Raw genomic sequence first — 19,699 nt, 5'->3', positions numbered from 1 at the left:
TACTAATAACGTAGTGCATTTACGAGCTTAGCTTGTTTCTATATGCACATTTATCTGTATGGAAGAAATCTTGAAAACTATGCGTGATTGTTGTAAATAGATCTTCAAGCTTGTCATGAATGATTGGTCAATTGTCTTGATGGTCTTGATACTTGCATAGACTTGTGCCTATATCTCTTCCCACGTTATTTTTTTATGTTTTTGCAATTGAGCTCTCCAAATGTAAATCTCAAAGTGAAAAAGAGATATTGAGCTGCAAAAACCTGTCGCACATACTAGTATTTGACTAGGAAAAAGGGAAAGCGACTTTTATATTGAAATGTATGGTGCTCAAAAAGCCAAAGGCTAATCCTCAATGTTGAAATATCAAAAATTTCAAGCACCAACCTCAAAAAGAGATGTATTTATCCAAAAAGGATCAAATGTCGTGTTTTATGCAGAAGCCAAATGAAAAGCTTCTAAGTTGTGTAATCAATTTGTGGGAGGTCATATATGTTCATTTCTATAATTGAGATTGATCACTTGACTTAGTACTAGTTGTGTATGACTTGATTGAATTGATCATTGAAGCTTTACTCTGGTCTAAGGACTATTTCACACTTGATACTCACCCACAACACACAAGACTTTGATTCAATGAATGCTTATCTCATTTGTGTGATTGTACATGTTCAAATGTGATGTGTATGCTCAAGTACTTGATGATCAAACCCAAAAAGATTTTTGAGTGTTTTATTTGTTTTTGAAAGTGATTTTATACTTTCGTGTTTTTAGTTTTTGTTCAAAATGCATTTTTGTGTTTTTCTTCAAAAAACTAGTTCAGAGGTTGTTTCGCGGGAAGCTTGCGACTTAGAGCTTCCCGTGAAATATGCTTGAGGGAAATCCAAAGTCATATTTTTCATATAGAAACTCTCGCTACTTCCTCGCGGGTATTTCGCGACTACCCTCTTCTCGCGAAATGATTTTTAGGCAAAAACTAAATTTTTCTCAAAATCACACAGAAGCTATCGCGACTGTCTTGCTATTGTCTCGCGACTTAAAGCTTCTCGCGAAAGGTCTTGAGCTTCAGTGGCCCTTCTCGCGACTGTCTCACGACTGCGACGCCACTGCCTAACTCGCGAAAATCGCGTGTTTACAGTTTTTATGTAGTAGATGTGATAGTTTTTCAAACACTTTTCACTTCCCTCGCATAAATCTCTCGAACCCCTTTCAACCCAAATCACTATTTCACTCAAACCTCATTATTTTCAAGCAAAATCTCTGCAAAATCCTTTCAAGGTATGTGTTTCTAACACCTTTTTCATCTTTTATTCACGGATTATGAGGTATTTGTGCTTAAGGCTTTGAAAATTGGGGATTTTCGAAAATTGGGTTGGGATTCTAATTTTTGTGAAAATTTTTTCAATCTCTTGATTGGGCTTAGTCCCATTTGGTGTTTGTGCATCTGTGTTGGCCCCTTGTGGCAGTTCTAACTTGTATTGAGGCATATTTTTACTATGGTCATGCATTTTTCATCATTGTGGTGCATTGTTGCAAGCTAGGTGCTTGACAGAATGTTCAAGTGACATTCTTTGGTTGTGTTGGAATCAAATGAGTTCCTTTACTTGAGTCTACTTTGCTTGACCTTGTTTCACATGTTTTGGATGTGTTTAACTCGCTTTGTGCTACAATGCCATGCATTGCACTCACTAGGCACTCTCTAGGGCCTCTCTAGGCACCCCCCATGCATCTCAAGATGCACATACATGCACAAGCACATGCACAGCCTATGCACACACAGACACACTCACTCTATTCATGCATTCTGATTATACTTACATGCTCTAACATTTTTAGCATGTTGGTTATGTCTGTTTGCTCTATTTTGAGCGTGATATTCTCTGTTTTGAGATGTCTTCATTTTTGTTTGATCTAACATGAATTTAATCAAATTTTGCTCTGTTTTGTGGTGTTGTTCTTGGTTCTTTTCTGTGATTGTGTTACTTTACACAGATGGCTCCTACTAAGCATGCAGCCACCAAGAAATCATCCAAACGTGCACCAACTGATTCCGACAACTTCAGGTCAGCAGAAGCAGATATGAAATACAATGATTGCTACAAGGGCGCAACCATTATCATGGAAAGGGTAGTGCACCTGGAATCACTTGAGGACACTTTCATCCCTGAGGTGTTCAAAGAAAGAACTTGGACCAAATTGTTGAACCCGGTTGGGGTTGTCTATTCAGAGATCATAAAGGAGTTTTTCTCCAATGCTGTTGTGAACGAAGATCGTATAGAGTGCTGGGTGAGACACAAGGAATTTGTGATTACAAGAGACAGCATTCAAGAATATTTGGAGATTCGTCCTCCCTCTCAGCCTATCTCAGTCCAATATGAAGACAGATTGGGATCTACTGCGAACATGGTGAAAAGTCTTGGTGGAACATCAAAGAAGTCATCCATGAATACAATTCCTTTTTCACTAGAGATGAGGGCTTTGGCATATGTAATGATCCATAACCTTTACCCTGTCACCAACCTCACTACACTGTCAGCTGGAAGGACAAAGTTTTTGTACGATCTCTTTACTCACCAAGAGATTGATATATGTGGTCACATCTTTCATCTGTTGAAGAAAAGCATTGAGAAGCAGCATTCCAAAACAGTTATGCCTTTTCCATCACTGATTATGGGCTTAATTGCGAAGACAAAGCTCAAATTCCCGAGTGGCCTCACTGTGGTTCCGAGGGACTATCCCATTGGTGCACACATAGTCACCAGAAGCACAGCCCACATCAAAGGTTCCAAGACAAATGTGCATACGATACCACAAGGTCGTGTTGTGGACAAGGGTGAAGATACGGAGGAGGAGATTGATAGATTCACTTCTGCCACAGAGCCATCAGCTCAGCCATCATCCTCAGCACCAGCACGAGGACCAGATAGACTCGACCATCTTCTTGACAGAGTAGAGCAGATGTACACTATGTTAGATTCCCATATACGGCACACAGCGGACCAGTTTGCTTATGTCCAGGGTCAAATCACAGCTTTATCATCTCAGATCGATGACTTATCTATCGGCCATGGTTCAGACTCCGAGTCCGACCAGTTCTAGCCCTTTGGCCATTCCGGTCAAAAAGGGGGAGAAAATTTTTGAGGGGGAACTTGTACAGTGTTAGGGGGAGCATAGGTTCAGACTTAGATACATTGGTTTAGTGGTTATCGGTATACGTGTGTGTATATTTAGCTTCTTCAACTACTGGTTTATGTTTATGCTTTTACTGCTTTTGTTTAAAAACTCAGCACATATTTTTAGTTAATTTCAGTGTTTATTCAGTATATTGTGTTTGTGACTTTCTCAATGCTTGTGTAGCATTCTCTGTGTACTTTTAGATATTGCTATAATGTCTTGAGTACTTCACACTTGTGCCCTTAGTAGAATTGTTCCTAGATGCATATACTCCGTGTATGTTGCATTGGTTGTGTGATTGGACATGCAAGTAATCATAAGTGATTGCTTCGTTGTATATGTCCGGATGAACATTTACTTGTTATATGTTCATTGGAGTCATTCTTTAATGACTGCCCTTGTTTGATCAAGTGTTTGTTTGCATGATATCTATTGTTTACATACTTGATCGCATTATGCTTGCTCTTGCTCATACCTTGTGTTCAACTTGTCATAAGCTTAATGAAAGTTTTGTTTGTGTGCAAGTGTTTCAGGTTACAGGTATAAACTGCAAGTGCTTCACAGTTTCTAGATTAGGTGTGAGTGAGTTTTACCATTATTCCCAAACTCACGTTTAAGTCTAGAGTCTGTTTTAAGGGTTTTGTCACGGAATAGCCAAAGGGGGAAATTGTAAAGTTGTGATTTACAAATATGTATTTTGTTGGCTTTTATTCCGTGCCAAATTTGATTGTAATTATATTCAATCGTTTGTACCCTGTATCTGTTATGGGAATTTATTGTAAGGGTTGTGTGATAGTGAGAGAGAGTGTGAAGACTCAAGCTATTGAAGCAAGGAAGGTTTTCGTGGGTTTCTCACGACTAAGCATCCCCCGAAAAGATGCATGTGCCCTGCACATGACTGGAATGCGAAGAGTCTGTACAGATGGAGACAGCTGTGTCTCGTGAGTATCTCGCGGGTAAGGCCTTCCCGCGAGACACCCGCAAGACATTCTGTTCTGCCAGTCTGTACTGCCTGATGCACACTTTCTGTATCCTCATTATATATACCCATATTACCCACAAATGTAAGAGAGAGCTTCTGAGAGAAAACCCTAGCAAAAACACTTGAGAGTTAGAAATTATTATACCAACAATTCTCTACACATTTTGTTTATGGAATTTCCTCATCTCCTACCTCTCAATTTCCATACCATTAAGAGGTCAATAGCCCAAACACTTACCACACCTTTTAAGAGTGTCCAGTGAGGTTTGGTGCTGCTGGGAAATATTGGAAGAAGCCAAGGATGGCAGATGCAACATAGAGCTTGTTGCGGGATCCGGAGAACTAAAGAAGACAAGGCTCGGCGAAGTCAGTTGGTAGCAGGAGCTTGGAGGGCTCAAGTACATGGGGTAGAGTAGGCTTGAAGGGCTTTTTGTTATTCGTGTGCTCCAACTTATTCTCTAGTGGATCGATTACCGTTTGGAGGGCGGCGGAGAGGTTTTTCGCCCAGTTCTTCGATTTCCTCTTCGATAACACGTCTCGGTGTTATCTGTGTTTGCATCTCTCTTCCCTACTCTTGTTCATTTCATTTTCCTGCTGTGTTTCTTTAAATATGAATTAGAGTAGCTCTCTTGCTTGTTTGCTTGCGTTTACACTATTCCGCACTTAGTATTAAGTTAGTGTAAAATCAATCAAGCCGTAATTTGATTTGGGGGTCTAAACAAGCTCTTGTGTTTTCACACATTTCGAGCTTTTAGCTTCCTCCTCGGGCGAACTGGTTTAAAATCAATGTGGGTGGGGCTGTGTTTGCATCTCAGAAGGCAACGAGATTGGGTGTTATAATAAGGGATGATAGAGGGAGAGTGGAAGCTGCGTTAAGCAAGAAGGTGTGGGTCCCTTTGGGTGCGTTGGAGGCTAAGGCAAAAGCATTCGAAGCAGGTTTTCTCCTTGCAAGAGACATTGGTATCCAAGATATTATTTTAGAGGGTGACTCATTGATTATTTATAATGCCCTTTGTGAAACTTCACCACCTCCTTCATCAATAGCTTCGATTGTATTGGGGATGATGGATGTGTGTAAGGAGTTTAGGAGGATTGAATTTTCTCATGTCAAGAGAATGGGCAATAGACCAGCTCACTTATTAGCAAAATATACCATCGGCATAGATGATTTCCATGTATGGATGGAAGAGAATCCTTGCTTTCTTGAGCAAGCTCTTTCCCATGATGTTCTGTCTTGATTTTTTTGAATAAAGTTTTAAGTTTCCCATAAAAAAAAAAAATTAAAATTAAAATTACCACCATTACGTCATAATTGCCACCAGTCATTTTCTTTCTTTTCTATATCTTCATTGACATTGATGAACCATATCGCAAAAAAGTGCAACGTGGAAGAGTTATATATATATATACATTAAAATGGAGGGATAATAAGAATACAGAGATTCTTATGAAATTGAAGTAGATCTTCGAGGGAACTAGGCCTCCTTAGAATCAAGATGTAAGAACAGAGAAAGAGAAACTAAGAGATAGAAGAGGAGGAGAGCAATTTTCTTAAAATTTCTGATACGCCTCTTTGCAATGAGCTAGAGCTTCTTACCTTACAATTTCCTTCCCAAATACAATCTGTTACAACAAGTATTAACTAACTAATTTATTCTAACTGTCAAGCTCAATACAATGCCAGTTCAGCAGCCAACGCTAACCACTGTAACAAACTACTATCAACGCACAACTCCTGTTTAGAAATCAAGCGAACCTATTTCACGGTTAAAATTTATTTTATAAATTTGATAGTGTACAGAATATCATATTATTTAAAATTTTAAATGAACTAACATTGGATAAATTTTAAATTTGTAATATTTAATCTAAATCATTAAATTAATCAATTTCAAAATAAAGACTACATTTGGCATTTATTTGATTTTTTGTGTGATTTACATAGAATTTTTTAAGATCATTGACTTTTTAAAAATACCGTGTCCATTAATTGTGGTTCTTACAGCATGCCAGAATGGTGTATCTTCAATCATGCGATGGAGGATGCTCTTTGTAAGTGACCTTCTCAAGGGTAAGATAAATGTATGCATGGCAAGTGAATGCTCTTTATAATGGGTTATTTATTTATTTATTTTAGAAAATTGAAATAATAGAAGACATAAATTTAGCATTTAATAAACTAGATGGACATGTGGTATTTTTTTTATTTGTAGAGTATATAGTGAAGTAAGAAGAGTGGGATAGAAGATTTGGACTCCTTTATAAGGAGATAATTTGCAGGCTAGCATAGTGAGAGGAAACAATATAAAAAGTTAACATGCGTTTGAAAGAATTTTGTAAATTAGCATCTCAAGTTTTATAGACTCGAGTTTCATATAAAACTCAAGGTTTAAAGACTCGATTCTCATTTGCTGAGTTGGAACTATTATGCCACATAGATCTCGAGTCTTATAGACTCGAGTTCTACAAAACAAAACTGAGTCTTTAAGACTCGATTTTTGTCAGGAAATTCAATTAAAATACATGGATCTCGAGTCTTATAGACTCGATTTTTGTCGGGCAAAATTTACTTAACACAGAGACGCTCCTCAGTAACTCACTGAACACTCTCTCACCCATAACACTCCTAGCCTCTAACACTCCTCAATAACTCACTGCCTCACTCACCCATAACACTCACACTTCTCACACCACATTGCCTCTGATCTCACACCACATTGCCTCTCTCTGTCACTGCTCCTCCCTCTCAACAAATTTACATCTCAGGTAAGGGTTTGGATTTTATTGTCATTGCAGTTGGGTATTATTTGTTGTTGGGTGTGGGTTATATTTTGTTGTTGCAGTTGGGAAACCTTACTGATACTGAAGCAGAATATTGTACCCTTGCTGATACCACATTTGAGCTCATTTGGCTACGATGGCTTCTTAAGGACTTAGGTGTGTCCACATCCTCTGCTACTCCTCTTTGTTGTGACAGCTATAGTGCCATTCATAATACTTACAATGATGTCTTCCATGAATGGACTAAACACATCAAGATCGATTGTCATTTTATCCATTATCATCTTGTCCGTAGTACTCTCAAGTTGTTCTCAGTCTCCTCTAAAGATCAACTTGTAAGTATCTTCACCAAGTCACATCCTAAGGGACGCCTTCATGCTTTAGTTGACAACCTCAAGTTGGTCTCACACCCATCTTGAGTTTGAGGGGGGCTGTTAACATGTAATAGTTTGTAGGCTTTAGGCCCACCTTGTTTACTTGTATATCACACATATTTTTACTACACACTTTGCCTACATTGTTTACTTGTATAGCACACATATTTTTACTACAGACTTTGCCTCCTATATAAAAGCACTCATGTATATTTTATTAAGTGTGAAATACAATACATTCATTCAGTATTTCTACCAGAGATAGAACCTGATGGGAATGGCCTTGATGAGTTGATAAGTTTGGGAAGAGATAACAAAGAAAGGAGAGATGCAGTGGAAGTTCCATTACAAAGCCCATTAGAGATTACATCTTTAACTAAGAGTTTTTCCTCCATCAATGTCAGAGGACCATTAATGAGGTTTTTCACAATACCAAGAGGACACCACTTGTCATACCATAATTTTAGTTGCAAGAGTTACACCCAATTTGCCATCTGGTGCATTTAGAAAAGATAGTATTGCCCTTTTTTATTTTATTGTGGACCTTGTATCAAAGCAAGATTCAAGGGGACTCTTTTTCATGGAAAAGTCTCCATCTTTGCTTGGCTAAAAGAGCTAATATAAGCAGGAATGGCAGAAATATTGGTGGCTTGAGAATGAACAACTCTGCCAGCAAAAGATAACAAGTTTGCTTTCCAGCCAGCCAACTTAGCATGAACTCTCTCAATAATGGAGCTATAGTCCTGGGATGAGGAACCCACATGTTTCAGAGGGAAGCCAAGATATTTACCGAAGTTGGGGGTAGAATGGAAGCCAAGGACATCACAGAGAGAGGATCTGAGATTAATAGAGACATTAGGGGAGAAATAAACTCTAGACTTGCTAGAGCTCACCTTCTAGCTTTCCTCTTTCCCTCTCAGTCTCACATTAGTATGTCTTTGTAATTTGGCTTTTGATATATAGACAAGCGGCAAACTTATCAACACACTTGAGATGACCAACTTATGGTACTTTAAACTGTTCTCGACTCAACTTAACTTTATAAGATGCATGCTGTTATACCATAACTTTAAGAGTCATTTTTCCAAGTATAGATAATAAAGTGATATTAGTAGTGGTTTCAAATTTAAAAAAACAAATAAATAAATAACAACTTGATAACTCAACAATTCTGAAATTTATTGTGAAAAATATTGTGTATCTAACATTGTTCAAAAGATACTTATTTTACTTTATGCTGCTCAATTTGATTTTAATCATATGATTGCATTGAGCGACTCAGAAAGCAATTTCTTGTTAAATGCATGCAGGTGATTGGAATTTTCAAGATGGTGGTGCTTCCACTTTTAGGTTAGCTTGCAGATGAACATGGGCATAAACCACTGCTCCTTCTTACTATATCCACTTCTATTTTCCCATTTGGTATGTTTCGTCTGAACAACTTTCATGATTCTGTGAAGTTACATGTACAATGCTGTTATATATTTCCTTCTGAACTATGAGAATTATATATGGATATGAAACCCCTATTATGTGTTGCATTAATATTATGTGTTTGTCCCAACTGTTTCACTATCATGTTTTTTTTTTTTTTTTTCAATTATTATTCTTTTTAAAATTTAATGTGATTCAGTACTATTGAAGTTACAAATGCTTTTCCTTTAAAAAAAGAAGAAGTCACAAATGCTATTGAAGACAGTGGATGGGAAACCATAGATCATGTGCATGTCAAAAGATTGATGATTTGGCATTCAAACCAAGAAACCATTTCTAGGACATGAATTTGGCTTCAAGCTAAACAAATCTGACAGATAGTCTGCCCAAGAACTTTTTAATTATTGAAGGGTAAGGTGATTTTTTTTGTTTTTGGTGGATTATATATCTGACAAACACATGAAAATTTTTGAATTCCTACTGATTCTGATTGAATGAATGGCTACTGACTACGTCATTCATCTGAAACTGATCTAGAGTAAGATAAGCACCCTACATGATGTATGAAAAATAAGAGACAAAGAAGAGTTAAATGTAATTATAGTTCGACCATACACGTTGAAAGAACAAATATAAAAGAAAAAAAAAAGGGAAATTTCAATTACAACTATACATGATTACCTTTCAAAGTTGTGAATGACATTAATGCTTTCTCTGTACGATGCTATTAGCAGTACATTAATGATATTGTCAAGATCATCAAAGTGAATTTACAAATTTAATTTTTCTGTATTCTTTTTTCAGCTATACTTGCCTGGAATCAGTCTACAGTATTTGTATATGCTTACTATGTGCTTCGTACAATATCTTTTATTCTAAGTCAAGGGAGTATTTTCTGCATTGCTATTGCTTATTTGGTAAAAGTTATTCCTCAGTGATTGATAATCATGAATAGGGAATATTGGGGGTCTCATTTTCCCATCTTTTGTAGGCGGATGTTGTTGAAGAGAATAAGAGGGCAGCAGCTTTTAGTTGGATAACAGGCCTTTGTGCTGCTTCGCATGTCTTGGGAAATCTTCTGGCACTTTTTCTCCCAGAAAAGTACATTTTTCCTGTATGTTGCTGCTTTAAACTCAGCATTAGCCACACGGCCTTAATTCTGTCAAATTTTCCTCTTGTCAAATCATTTTACCATTTCAGCCTTTTGTTTCAGGTTTCAATAGCTCTCTTGATCTTTTGTCCAGTTTATATGCAACTCTTTCTGGTTGAGACGGTTAAGCTGGCTCTAAAGAGGGACCAAAATTCAGCTTGCTTGACTACGCCAATTAAAATTATCCAGAAACGATACAAATCAATGAAAGATGCTGCTACTATAGTTATGAGCAGGTAATTTTGTCTATAATCGAGACAGCTTAAAATATTCTCATCTTGCATTACGTAAATACCATATCTGAAATCTCTTAGGCAGTCTTTGCAACCAAACCTTTATAGCTGCAAAACATTATATGTAAATTGTCTTTGTCTGGCTAAAAGTGCCTCATTTCTCTTTTACAGTCCGACATTAAGGGGCATTTCTCTGGTTTCTTTCTTCTTTGAGTTGGGAAAGTCTGGCATCAACTATGTCTTAATGGTATGTTTCCTATTAGTTTGTCATTTTAACAAGCAAATGGATGGTTGCATGCTGCAATTTCCTCTTAGTACCATCATATAACATCAGATATTTCAAAAATATATATAACTTTTTTTTTACTTTTTGATAAACGACATATTCATTCAGCCATTCTAGAGTAGTTTCAGTCAGAATCTTTAAAGCAATTATTTTGAAAAAAACCTTGTATGCAACAGAAAGCTTTTGTGAGGCTTGTTGTTGCCACCAATCTAAATTTGGCCAAAATCCAATTGTCATTATAAATCAGTAATTGGCACATGGTGTGAGTTGGGGTTGAAAAGCGGAGGAGAAATCAAAGAAAAGGGAGAAAGGGGAAATGCCCTGTAAATGTACCTTGTAGGAGTAGGATTTGTTTGCAATGTGCTTACACCAAAAATAGATAAAAATAATTTTGATTATAATATAAAGCTAAAGATGTCCAGTTTTAAAGGAAATATTTCATAGAACTTATAGAAATAGAATGTGGAAGGACTAGAAGAAAGAGAAATTGGTAGAGACTTAAGACATGAAGCAGGAGACACTAGAGAGCTTTATTCAGGGGAATTTGAATCAGAGGAGTCATGACTTGGTTGCTTAACAGTTGTCACAAGCATATGTCCTGAACCCACCAAAGTAATTTGAGAACTTTTGCGCTGAAATCCGTGCAGAAAAAGAAAAGGTTTGAAGCTTCAGACTTGCTAGGGACTACAAAGCCAATGGCTTTCTTATTAATCAATAGTTTAGGATAAGATAGTGCTAGATTTATCTGCTCATAAGATAATTGTAATTTAACCAATCCATGACGTTGAGTAATGATAGTTCGTGAAACAATGTTTTCTTTTTGATTCAATGACATGATGGTTATGCTACTACCTGTGCAGTACTATCTGAAGGCAGCTTTTGGTTTTGACAAAAATGAGTTCTCAGAAATTCTGATGCTTGTAGGATTCGGTTCAATTATTTCACAGGTGAAGTGTATTATAGAGCAAAAGTTTCCTTTTATTTACTTAAGAGATTGATATTCCCTTATACTGAAGATTTGAATTATTCTTTAGCCACCAGTCAAGGTAGCATATCAATATCTGCTCGGCATATGCCAGAGTTTTTCTCTAAATCCTCTGCTTGGTTGCTTTGAAGTTATCAAAATAAGAATTCTTCTAGTTGGTGTTGTAATGGTTGTTAATTTGTCTTCTGGATAGAAAACAATGCTAAGGCATCGTGGTTATAAAAATCGATAGGCCACAAACTGAATGACCCCTTGTGATAGAAATTAATTAATTAACCAAGTTATTAATTAATCAATTTATCATGCAAACGCGTGGTAGCACAAACAAATCAACAATAAACTAATAATGCAGCGGAAAATAAATAACACGGTGATTTGTTTACGAATGAGAAAAACCTAACGACAAAAACCCCACCGGGTGATTTTCAGGTCATCACTCCCGAAATTCCACTATTATCACAACAAGCGGTTACAAGTAAAGGAATCCTAAGTACCTTACCAACCTACAGTTGAACCATTATCCCAATACCCAATTGGACTTGTTCTGTAGTGACAGTTTCCCTTTCAGATGCACGACTCCCAAGTACGTGACTAACTAATTGCGCGGATCCCAGTACACGACTTCAATCACCAACTAAGAAGGCTGTTGGTTGCAAAGTTCTTCAGTTCATCCACACGATGAAGATCAAGAAGATACTTGGTCACAAGACCCTACGGTGCACATACACAATTTGCTTGAACAGAGTTTGCTCAAAACTTGTGCAACTTGTGAATTGTTTGACGGCCCTTAAAACAATCATTTTATATGTCTAGGGTTAGGAGAAAAGAAAGCCCAAAAACACATTCACGGATCCCAAGAAAATCAGATTAGAATTCTGAAATTCTTAAACCTTGACAGATAGGAGGTGTCGAGCGGCTATCGAGTAGGTGTCGAGCACACCAAACTTTGAACAGCTTTCTTAAGCTCAATAGATGCAGCTATCGAGCCAGCTGTTGAGCTTTAATGAATTTGCACTATCAACTTGTTTTTTTTAATATACTTGAAGGCTTCAATACTTGATCTTGAAACATGATTTCTTGAAGTATTTAAACACATCCTAAATCTACTCAAATACAAGTAAAGTGCGTTTTGTCAAAGGATAAGTCAATTACATAACATCATGACATATGTTCTTAACATGTGAAACACATATGTCCTAACAATCTCCCCTTTTGGCAATCTGTGACAAAACCATAACAAACAAATGAACATATGAGAGAAGTCATAAAACACTCAACTCATATTCACTTGTTGAATACAATAAAATCTATCCTAACACAAATTCTTGAAAAACTTTGCAAGAAGAGAGTTTATGGCAAGTAGACTTTGACAACCTGTATTTCTGAAACACTTTAAACAAAACTCATCGAGGCATCTTGTGTGAAGCAGAAATAATAGATTGCATACAAGTATAAGAAACATGTGTATTAAGGGAGAAAAGAAACAACACATGAAGGGGTAGGTGAAAGAAAAACATACATCAAGAGTAATGTATCCTAAAAAGAAAGAAAAGAAAAGATACATACTATCCTCATTGCATCCCTCAAAACATCAACACTCCCCCTAACAAAATGGTCCTATACTAACTCTCCCCCTAAGAATGACTACTCTCAAATCCAAAACTACTCCCCCTTTTTGTCACGAGTGACAAAGGGTAAAAGTGTCAAGTAGACATCTCATCGGTAGAGCTAGCATCTCCATCAGCATCATCGTCATCACCATCATCATCATCATCATCCTCATCCTCAGAAGCAGAAGCCACGGGAGAAGGGGGTGAAGGAATAGCCTCAGGAGCAAAACCACCCATGGACGCCTGTCGTCGTGCTATACGACTGACATGAACGTTCACCTGATACAACTTCGTAGAGAGTGTATCTAGGCGAGCATCCATGCGTTGCAGTTGTGCCATGATGTCTCCTAAAGTCACATCGCTCGAAGTAGAGGGAGGAGCGGATGTGGATGGAGCAGAACGGGATGGACCTGAACGGGAGGGAGGAGCTGCTGAATCCGACTGCCGTGACCGAAGCTGGGCCTCGCTACGTTTAATAGTAGCGTAATCTATGGCACACATAACGGTGAAATAGTCGGAAGAGGGAAAAGGAACGGAAAAATAGCATAAGATCCTCGTGATAGCGGAAGGAAAGATGAGCTTATCACGGGACGCCGAATCTAGATGAACATCTATGATAGATAGAATGAAATGAGAAGGGAAATCTATAGTAAGATGCTCAAGAAGAGATAACAAAAATCGAGCACGAGGCTCTGTAATGGAGTTATAGTGAGAGAGTGGATGTAAAACAAGGTCATCACCATGTTCATGAATCAAGGACCTTTAGCAAAAGGTCGACATGGTGTAAACAAACGTTCATCCCAAGCAGAAAGGCACTCACAGAAAGCAGACATGAGCTGATCCCTGGACACAGTCCTCAGACGCTCACAACTAGGATAGTTAGGAAACTCTATCCTAGGGACTCGAAGCACATCCGCAACAAGTTGCGGTGTGATAGGAATGCGTGTACCTCGAACGCGAGTGAAGAAAAGAGGTACTGACCGATCAATCCCGTGCATGTTGGAGTAAAACTCCTGGATAAGCACGAGAGGACAGGTGACCTGGATGTCACATAGTGACTCCCATCCCCTACTGTGAATAACAAAGGGAAGGTCGGTGTTGGCAAAGTCTGATAGAACGACTTGGCGTTCCGAATGAATGCCTCGTCTAGAAAAGTTCTCCGAAAATGCCATGAAGGCATCATCATCACGGAACCGAATGTGATATAATGTAGGATCAGATGATGAAGAAGCACCAGAATGAAGAGGGTTTCGGGTTGGAGAGGATTTACGCTTAGGTACCATAGACACGACTAATGTAAACAAAAAGAGAGGGAGAGAAAAGAAAGACAATCAGAAAAGTCCCAAGCAATTTCAAATATAACAATTATATTGGAAAAATAGTAAGTATGCATGGGAAATGCATGAACATGTGACATGCAAAAGAAATTGCATCATGGGCTCAGCCCAATCTAAACCTATCAGCACACAAACAGATAGCACACATCTAAATGCATGACAATACCATTATAATGCTAATGTGATGCAATGTATGAGGTTTTAAAATCATTTAAGTGAAAACACATCCTAAAATTTCAAAAATAACTCATCAATTTTGAAAAACCCCAAAAGTTTCCAAAATCCCCAAAACCTAGGTTTCAAAACATGAAATGCATGAATATGAAAGGATTAGAAGCTTACCAAGTGAAGAAAAACTTGAAAAAGCTTGAAGAAACCTTGAGGAACAGTTAAGGGAGTGAGATGAGAGAGTTTGGGAGAGAAATTAGAGACGTATCGAGAGAGAGATCGAGTGAAATGAGTTCTAGATCGCACAGGGAGCTTAAATAGTGCCTGCAGTAAATCTCGACAGATGCAGGTATCAAGAGGTATCGAGATATCTGTCGAGGAGGTGTCAAGAAAAATGGTCGTCGACAGTTGAGGTATCGAGAAGGTGTCAAGGAACAACAGAACCAAGAACAGAAGCTCAATCGATCCACCAGGTGTCGAGAAGCTATCAAGGATGCAGAGCCATTCTTGATCAATCCACCAGGTATCGGGAAGCTGTCGGGATTGCAATTAGAAAAAGTTGAAGAAGCTCGACAGTCAGCAAGGTATCAAGGAGGTATCAAGGAGGTGTTGAGCCAGCATTTAAAACCAATTTTTCGAGATGAGAAAAACACAGACATGAATGCAATCCAACATGCAACTCAACCAATGATCCAATCAACATATTAAGCTCTCAAAATCATCTCTCAATAAAAATTTTAAGCACATGGATCTTCAAAAAGAAGCACACATACACTAAACAAGTCTAACCAATTTTATATTTCAAAAACAAGTCAAGACAGTTTAGTGAGCATACATTAACACATGTAAAACCTTGTGATGGCCAAATCACATTGTACTTGGACATGTATCAAGAATAGCAAAGAATATTGCGTGTTGTGTGTGAAAAACATCGCAAGATTGCATAAGTGTATACATGTTATGACGATTTGAGATATGAGAAAATAACTTTAACTCACACACAATCATAACTGCTTGATGGGGACTATCACCTTCGAGGTACATCCTATAACTCCCACATCTCTTAGAATACACGCTTACAATCATTTTTAAAGCATTTTTTATATTTTTGCTTTTAATTTTTCTTTGCATATTTTTCTTTTAAGCATATCATGCAAGGGCATATTAGAGAGAGAAAAGAAATACCCAATGATATTTGACATTCCAATTTAGCTATGCCTAAGCACACAAATGTCATTGACACTGCACTTTTGCTATGCCGAAGCATACAGGTGTCATATTATGATTGACGAGCAACAGTGGTGAGATGGTTATTTATGCCTCTCTTAGGATTTTCTAGTCCTTCCCGTCAAAAAGAGTGATATGAGTGTGAAGTATAAGAGACAACTTAATCTTACTCATCACAAACACGAGCCACAAAACTCACTTGCTTAGTTGTGCATAGAGATACTCATCTAAGTTACAAATGATACAAGATTTAGAAGACTTTGTTTCAATGGTCATCCAAGGTACACAAGTACCAATGTACACAAAACACACACTGTTTTTGTATTTTTCTGATTTTTCAAATTTTTTTTTTTATATGAAAAACAAAACAAAGCAAAACTGAAAAAAAAAAAAAAAAAAAAAAAAAAAAAAAAAAAAAAAACATGTTAAACAACCAAATCATAAAAACTAGACTGACTTAAAACTTGAAAGCAAAACACAAAAGTAATGCACACACAAAAACAAAAAGAGAGAGAGAGAGAGAAAAGTGACAGAATCACTTGGAGCCATTTTCCTTCCACACCCTAGAAGAACCTTTCCTTTGATTAAACCCTTGAACCGGCGGTGAGGGGGAAAAACCGTTCAAGTTCGAAAGGAACATGAGGGCTTTGAGAAGATCTCCAAGGGGAGCAAGAGAGGATTGAAGCTGATTCTGGTTCCCAGATGCTATCATGTCGTTGCTCTGTTGAGTGGCAAGCCACTTGTAGCAATTTGGTCGAGTGTGACCGGCAGCTCCACAATGATGACAGAGATGTTACTTCTTTTGTTTAGGCTTTTGAGAGTTAGCCTTCTTAGCCCTAGGGTTTTTAACATCTTTCTTCTCAAGCTCAGGGGGTGCTCCTAGGATAGATTTACCCTTGTCTATGTTCTCACTAGCTAATTCAGTCTTAATCTCATTGTTCTCAATTTTAACATTACTAGTAGGAGGAACAAAAATAGTAGTACTAGTAGAAGCAGTATTAGAGGAAGAAAGATCATACCCTAAACCTGTTCGATCTGAAGCAGATTTCTGAATGCTGAGCATATCATCAAGCTTTGCACTTGAAGTCCTCTCCAATTGAGTTCTGACTTGAAAAAGCTCCGCTTCAAGCTTCTTGGTCTTCTTAGCCAAGAAATTGTTCTCGAACCTCAGTGCTCCAATAGTTTGATTCGCTTCATCAAACTTTGTGGAAAGCTCCTTACGATCAAGTTCCACATCACTGAGCTTCTTGATGGTTAGCCTATATAGTTTCTCATGCTTCTCAGAAAGCTTGTACAACTTCTCATAGGCTGTATGGATGTCAACTTGATCATCCATCTTCTCAAATTTGGATTCCACCAATTCCTCCTCTTCAACCACATCTTCAACAATCCCATCAGTAGGATCAACAATGGCCGTGAAGGCATTTAAGATTCCGTCATCCTTATTGTCGGAATCTTCCTCAGGCTCGGTGTCACTCAGGGTAACAGCAAGTGCCTTGCTCTTCCTAATGCTCTTGAGATATGTAGGACACTCATTTTTCATGTGACTGAGGCCTTGACAACCAAAGCACTTAGGTCCTGCGGGAATAGTGTATTGACCACCTTCCTTAGCATCCTTCTTCCCTTTGTCTTGTCCTTTAAACTGAGAAGAACTGGATTGCTTGCGATCCTTGTCGAAACCCTTCCCATTGGCGTTCTTTATAAACTTCTTGAACTGCCTCGTGATGTAGGACTTCATCTTGGAATCTTCATCATCAGAAGACTTATCTGTCTCACTACTCTTGGCCTTCAATGCCATGCTCTTGCCTTTACTTGTCTTGCCAATCCTTGTTAACCTTAGCTCGTAGGTTTGCAAGTTTCCAACTAGCTCAATCAAAGGAATCTTATCAATATCCTTTGATTCCTCTATAGCCATGATCTTGGCATGAAATCTCTCAGGTAGAGATCTGAGCACCTTTCTTACAATCTTGGGTTCAAGAATGGTTTCCCCAAGATTGAAGGCTGAGTTCACTATATCCTTTAGCTTGGCATAGAACTCATCGAAAGACTCATCCTCTTCCATTTTTATCTCTTCAAGGCTTGTAGTGAGCCTTTGAAGTTTTGAATCTTTTACAGCCTTTGTACCCTCATAGGTTGTCTGGAGGATGGTCCAAGCCTTCTTGGCAGTTTCAGTTGAGGATATCTTCTTGAACTCCTCATTGGTGACTGCACTGAACAATGCATTCAATGCTCTGCTATTGAAGTTTGCCGCCTTAATCTTGGCATCATCCCAGTCGACTGGCGCTTCTGTAGGCTTAGTCCAGTCTATCTCCACAGCTTGCCACACTTTCTCATCTAGAGACTGCAAGAAAGCTCTCATGCGTACTTTCCAGTATGCATAGTTAGTGCCATCAAATAAAGAAGGTATGATTAAAGACTGTCCTCTATCCATGACAAACAGGGGTTAATGGATCAACACAGCAAATATTAAACCCTAATCAGAGTATGCCTTCTCTGATACCACTTGATAGGCCACAAACTGAATGACCCCTTGTGATAGAAATTAATTAATTAATTAGCCAAGTTATTAATTAATCAATTTATCATACAAACGCGTGGTAGCACAAACAAATCACCAATAAACTAATAATGCAGCGGAAAATAAATAATACGGTGATTTTTTTACGAATGGGGAAAACCTAACGGCAAAAACCCCACCGGGTGATTTTCAGGTCACCACTCCCGAAACTCCACTATTATCACAACAAGCGGTTACAAGTAAAGGAATCTCAAGTACCTTACCAACCTACAGTTGAACCCTTACCCCAATACCCAATTGGACTTGTTCTGTAGTGACAGTTCACCTTTCAGATGCACGACTCCCAAGTACGTGACTAATCAATTGCACGGATCCTAGTACGCCACTTTAATCACCATCTAAGAAGGTTGTTGGTTGCAAAGTTCTTCAGTTCATCCACACGATGAAGATCAAGAAGATGCTTGGTCACAAAACCCTACGGTGCACATACACAGCAACTTCTTCAAGAGAAAGAGATGAACTAGGGCAAGAACTTAGTCTCTGGTCACAATTTGCTTGAACAGAGTTTGCTCAAAGCTTGTGCAACTTGTGAACTGTTTGACGGCCCTTAAAAGAATCATTTTATATGTCTAGGGTTAGGAGAAAAGAAAACCCAAAGACACATTCACGGATCCCAAGAAAATCATATTAGAATTTTGAAATTCTTAAACCTCGACGGATAGGAGGTGTCGAGCGGCTGTCGAGCACACTGAACTTTGAACAGCTTTCTTAACCTCGATAGATGCAGCTATCGAGCCAGCTGTCGAGCTTTAATGAATTTACACTATCAACTTGTTTTCTTGAACAGACTTGAAGGCTTCAATACTTGATCTTGAAACATGGTTTCTTGAAGTATTTAAACACATCCTAAATCTACCCAAATACAAATAAAGTGCATTTTGTCAAAGGATAAGCCAATTACATAACATCATGACATATGTTCTTAACATGTGAAACACATATGTCCTAACAAAAATGAAACAATTCTTAGGGTTGTATTCTGTTTTATTGTTTTCCCTCTTAATGAGCACAATATTTTTCATATTTGAAAATTTTTATAATTAAGAAGTTTATTTTATGAGTTCTGGAATTGAGAGTACTGTCATACGACTGGCATACATGAATTCTCTTTTGTCCAAAATATTCCGTATGATGTTCATGTTAAGCATGTTGTTTTCCTTTATGAAAAATTTAAAATCCTCAAGAAATGCTCTTCCTATAATATGTTCGGTTTGTGGTTTGCTTCCAGATGTTGGTGCTTCCACTAATAAATCCATTGGTTGGAGAGAAGGTGATATTGTGCATAGGAATACTTGCAAGCTTATGTAAGTCACTTATAATTTTTACTTTTAATACAATAATACCCCCAGCACAAATTACAAAAGAAAAGAAAAACTAATG

General features: G+C 37.9%; 1 protein-coding gene across 1 annotated transcript; it reads left to right on the top strand.

Annotated features, from left to right (window-relative positions):
* The first annotated feature begins 8,072 nt into the window (after window positions 1–8,072).
* Window positions 8,073–19,697, top strand: LOC115985258 (hippocampus abundant transcript-like protein 1). Its single transcript, XM_031108222.1, has 7 exons — window positions 8,073–8,241; window positions 9,550–9,662; window positions 9,737–9,859; window positions 9,959–10,131; window positions 10,300–10,375; window positions 11,275–11,361; window positions 19,548–19,697. The coding sequence occupies exons 1-7, from the start codon at window positions 8,073–8,075 to the stop codon at window positions 19,695–19,697; spliced, it is 891 nt and encodes a 296-aa protein (XP_030964082.1).
* Window positions 19,698–19,699: the final 2 nt, after the last annotated feature.

The sequence above is a fragment of the Quercus lobata genome, chromosome 4, assembly GCF_001633185.2.
Source record: "Quercus lobata isolate SW786 chromosome 4, ValleyOak3.0 Primary Assembly, whole genome shotgun sequence".
NCBI lineage: Eukaryota > Viridiplantae > Streptophyta > Magnoliopsida > Fagales > Fagaceae > Quercus > Quercus lobata.
This window is presented reverse-complemented; position numbering and strand designations above follow the sequence as displayed.

What these genes read in the sequence shown, in the direction of transcription:
- LOC115985258 (XM_031108222.1), top strand. Translation starts at nt 8,073, where the DNA reads ATGTTTCAGAGGGAAGCCAAGATATTTACCGAAGTTGGGGGTAGAATG. An exon ending in GCTACTATAGTTATGAGCAG is followed by an intron (nt 10,132 to 10,299) that starts GTAATTTTGTCT and finishes TCTCTTTTACAG; the next exon opens with TCCGACATTAAGGGGCATTT. An exon ending in GCATCAACTATGTCTTAATG is followed by an intron (nt 10,376 to 11,274) that starts GTATGTTTCCTA and finishes CTACCTGTGCAG; the next exon opens with TACTATCTGAAGGCAGCTTT.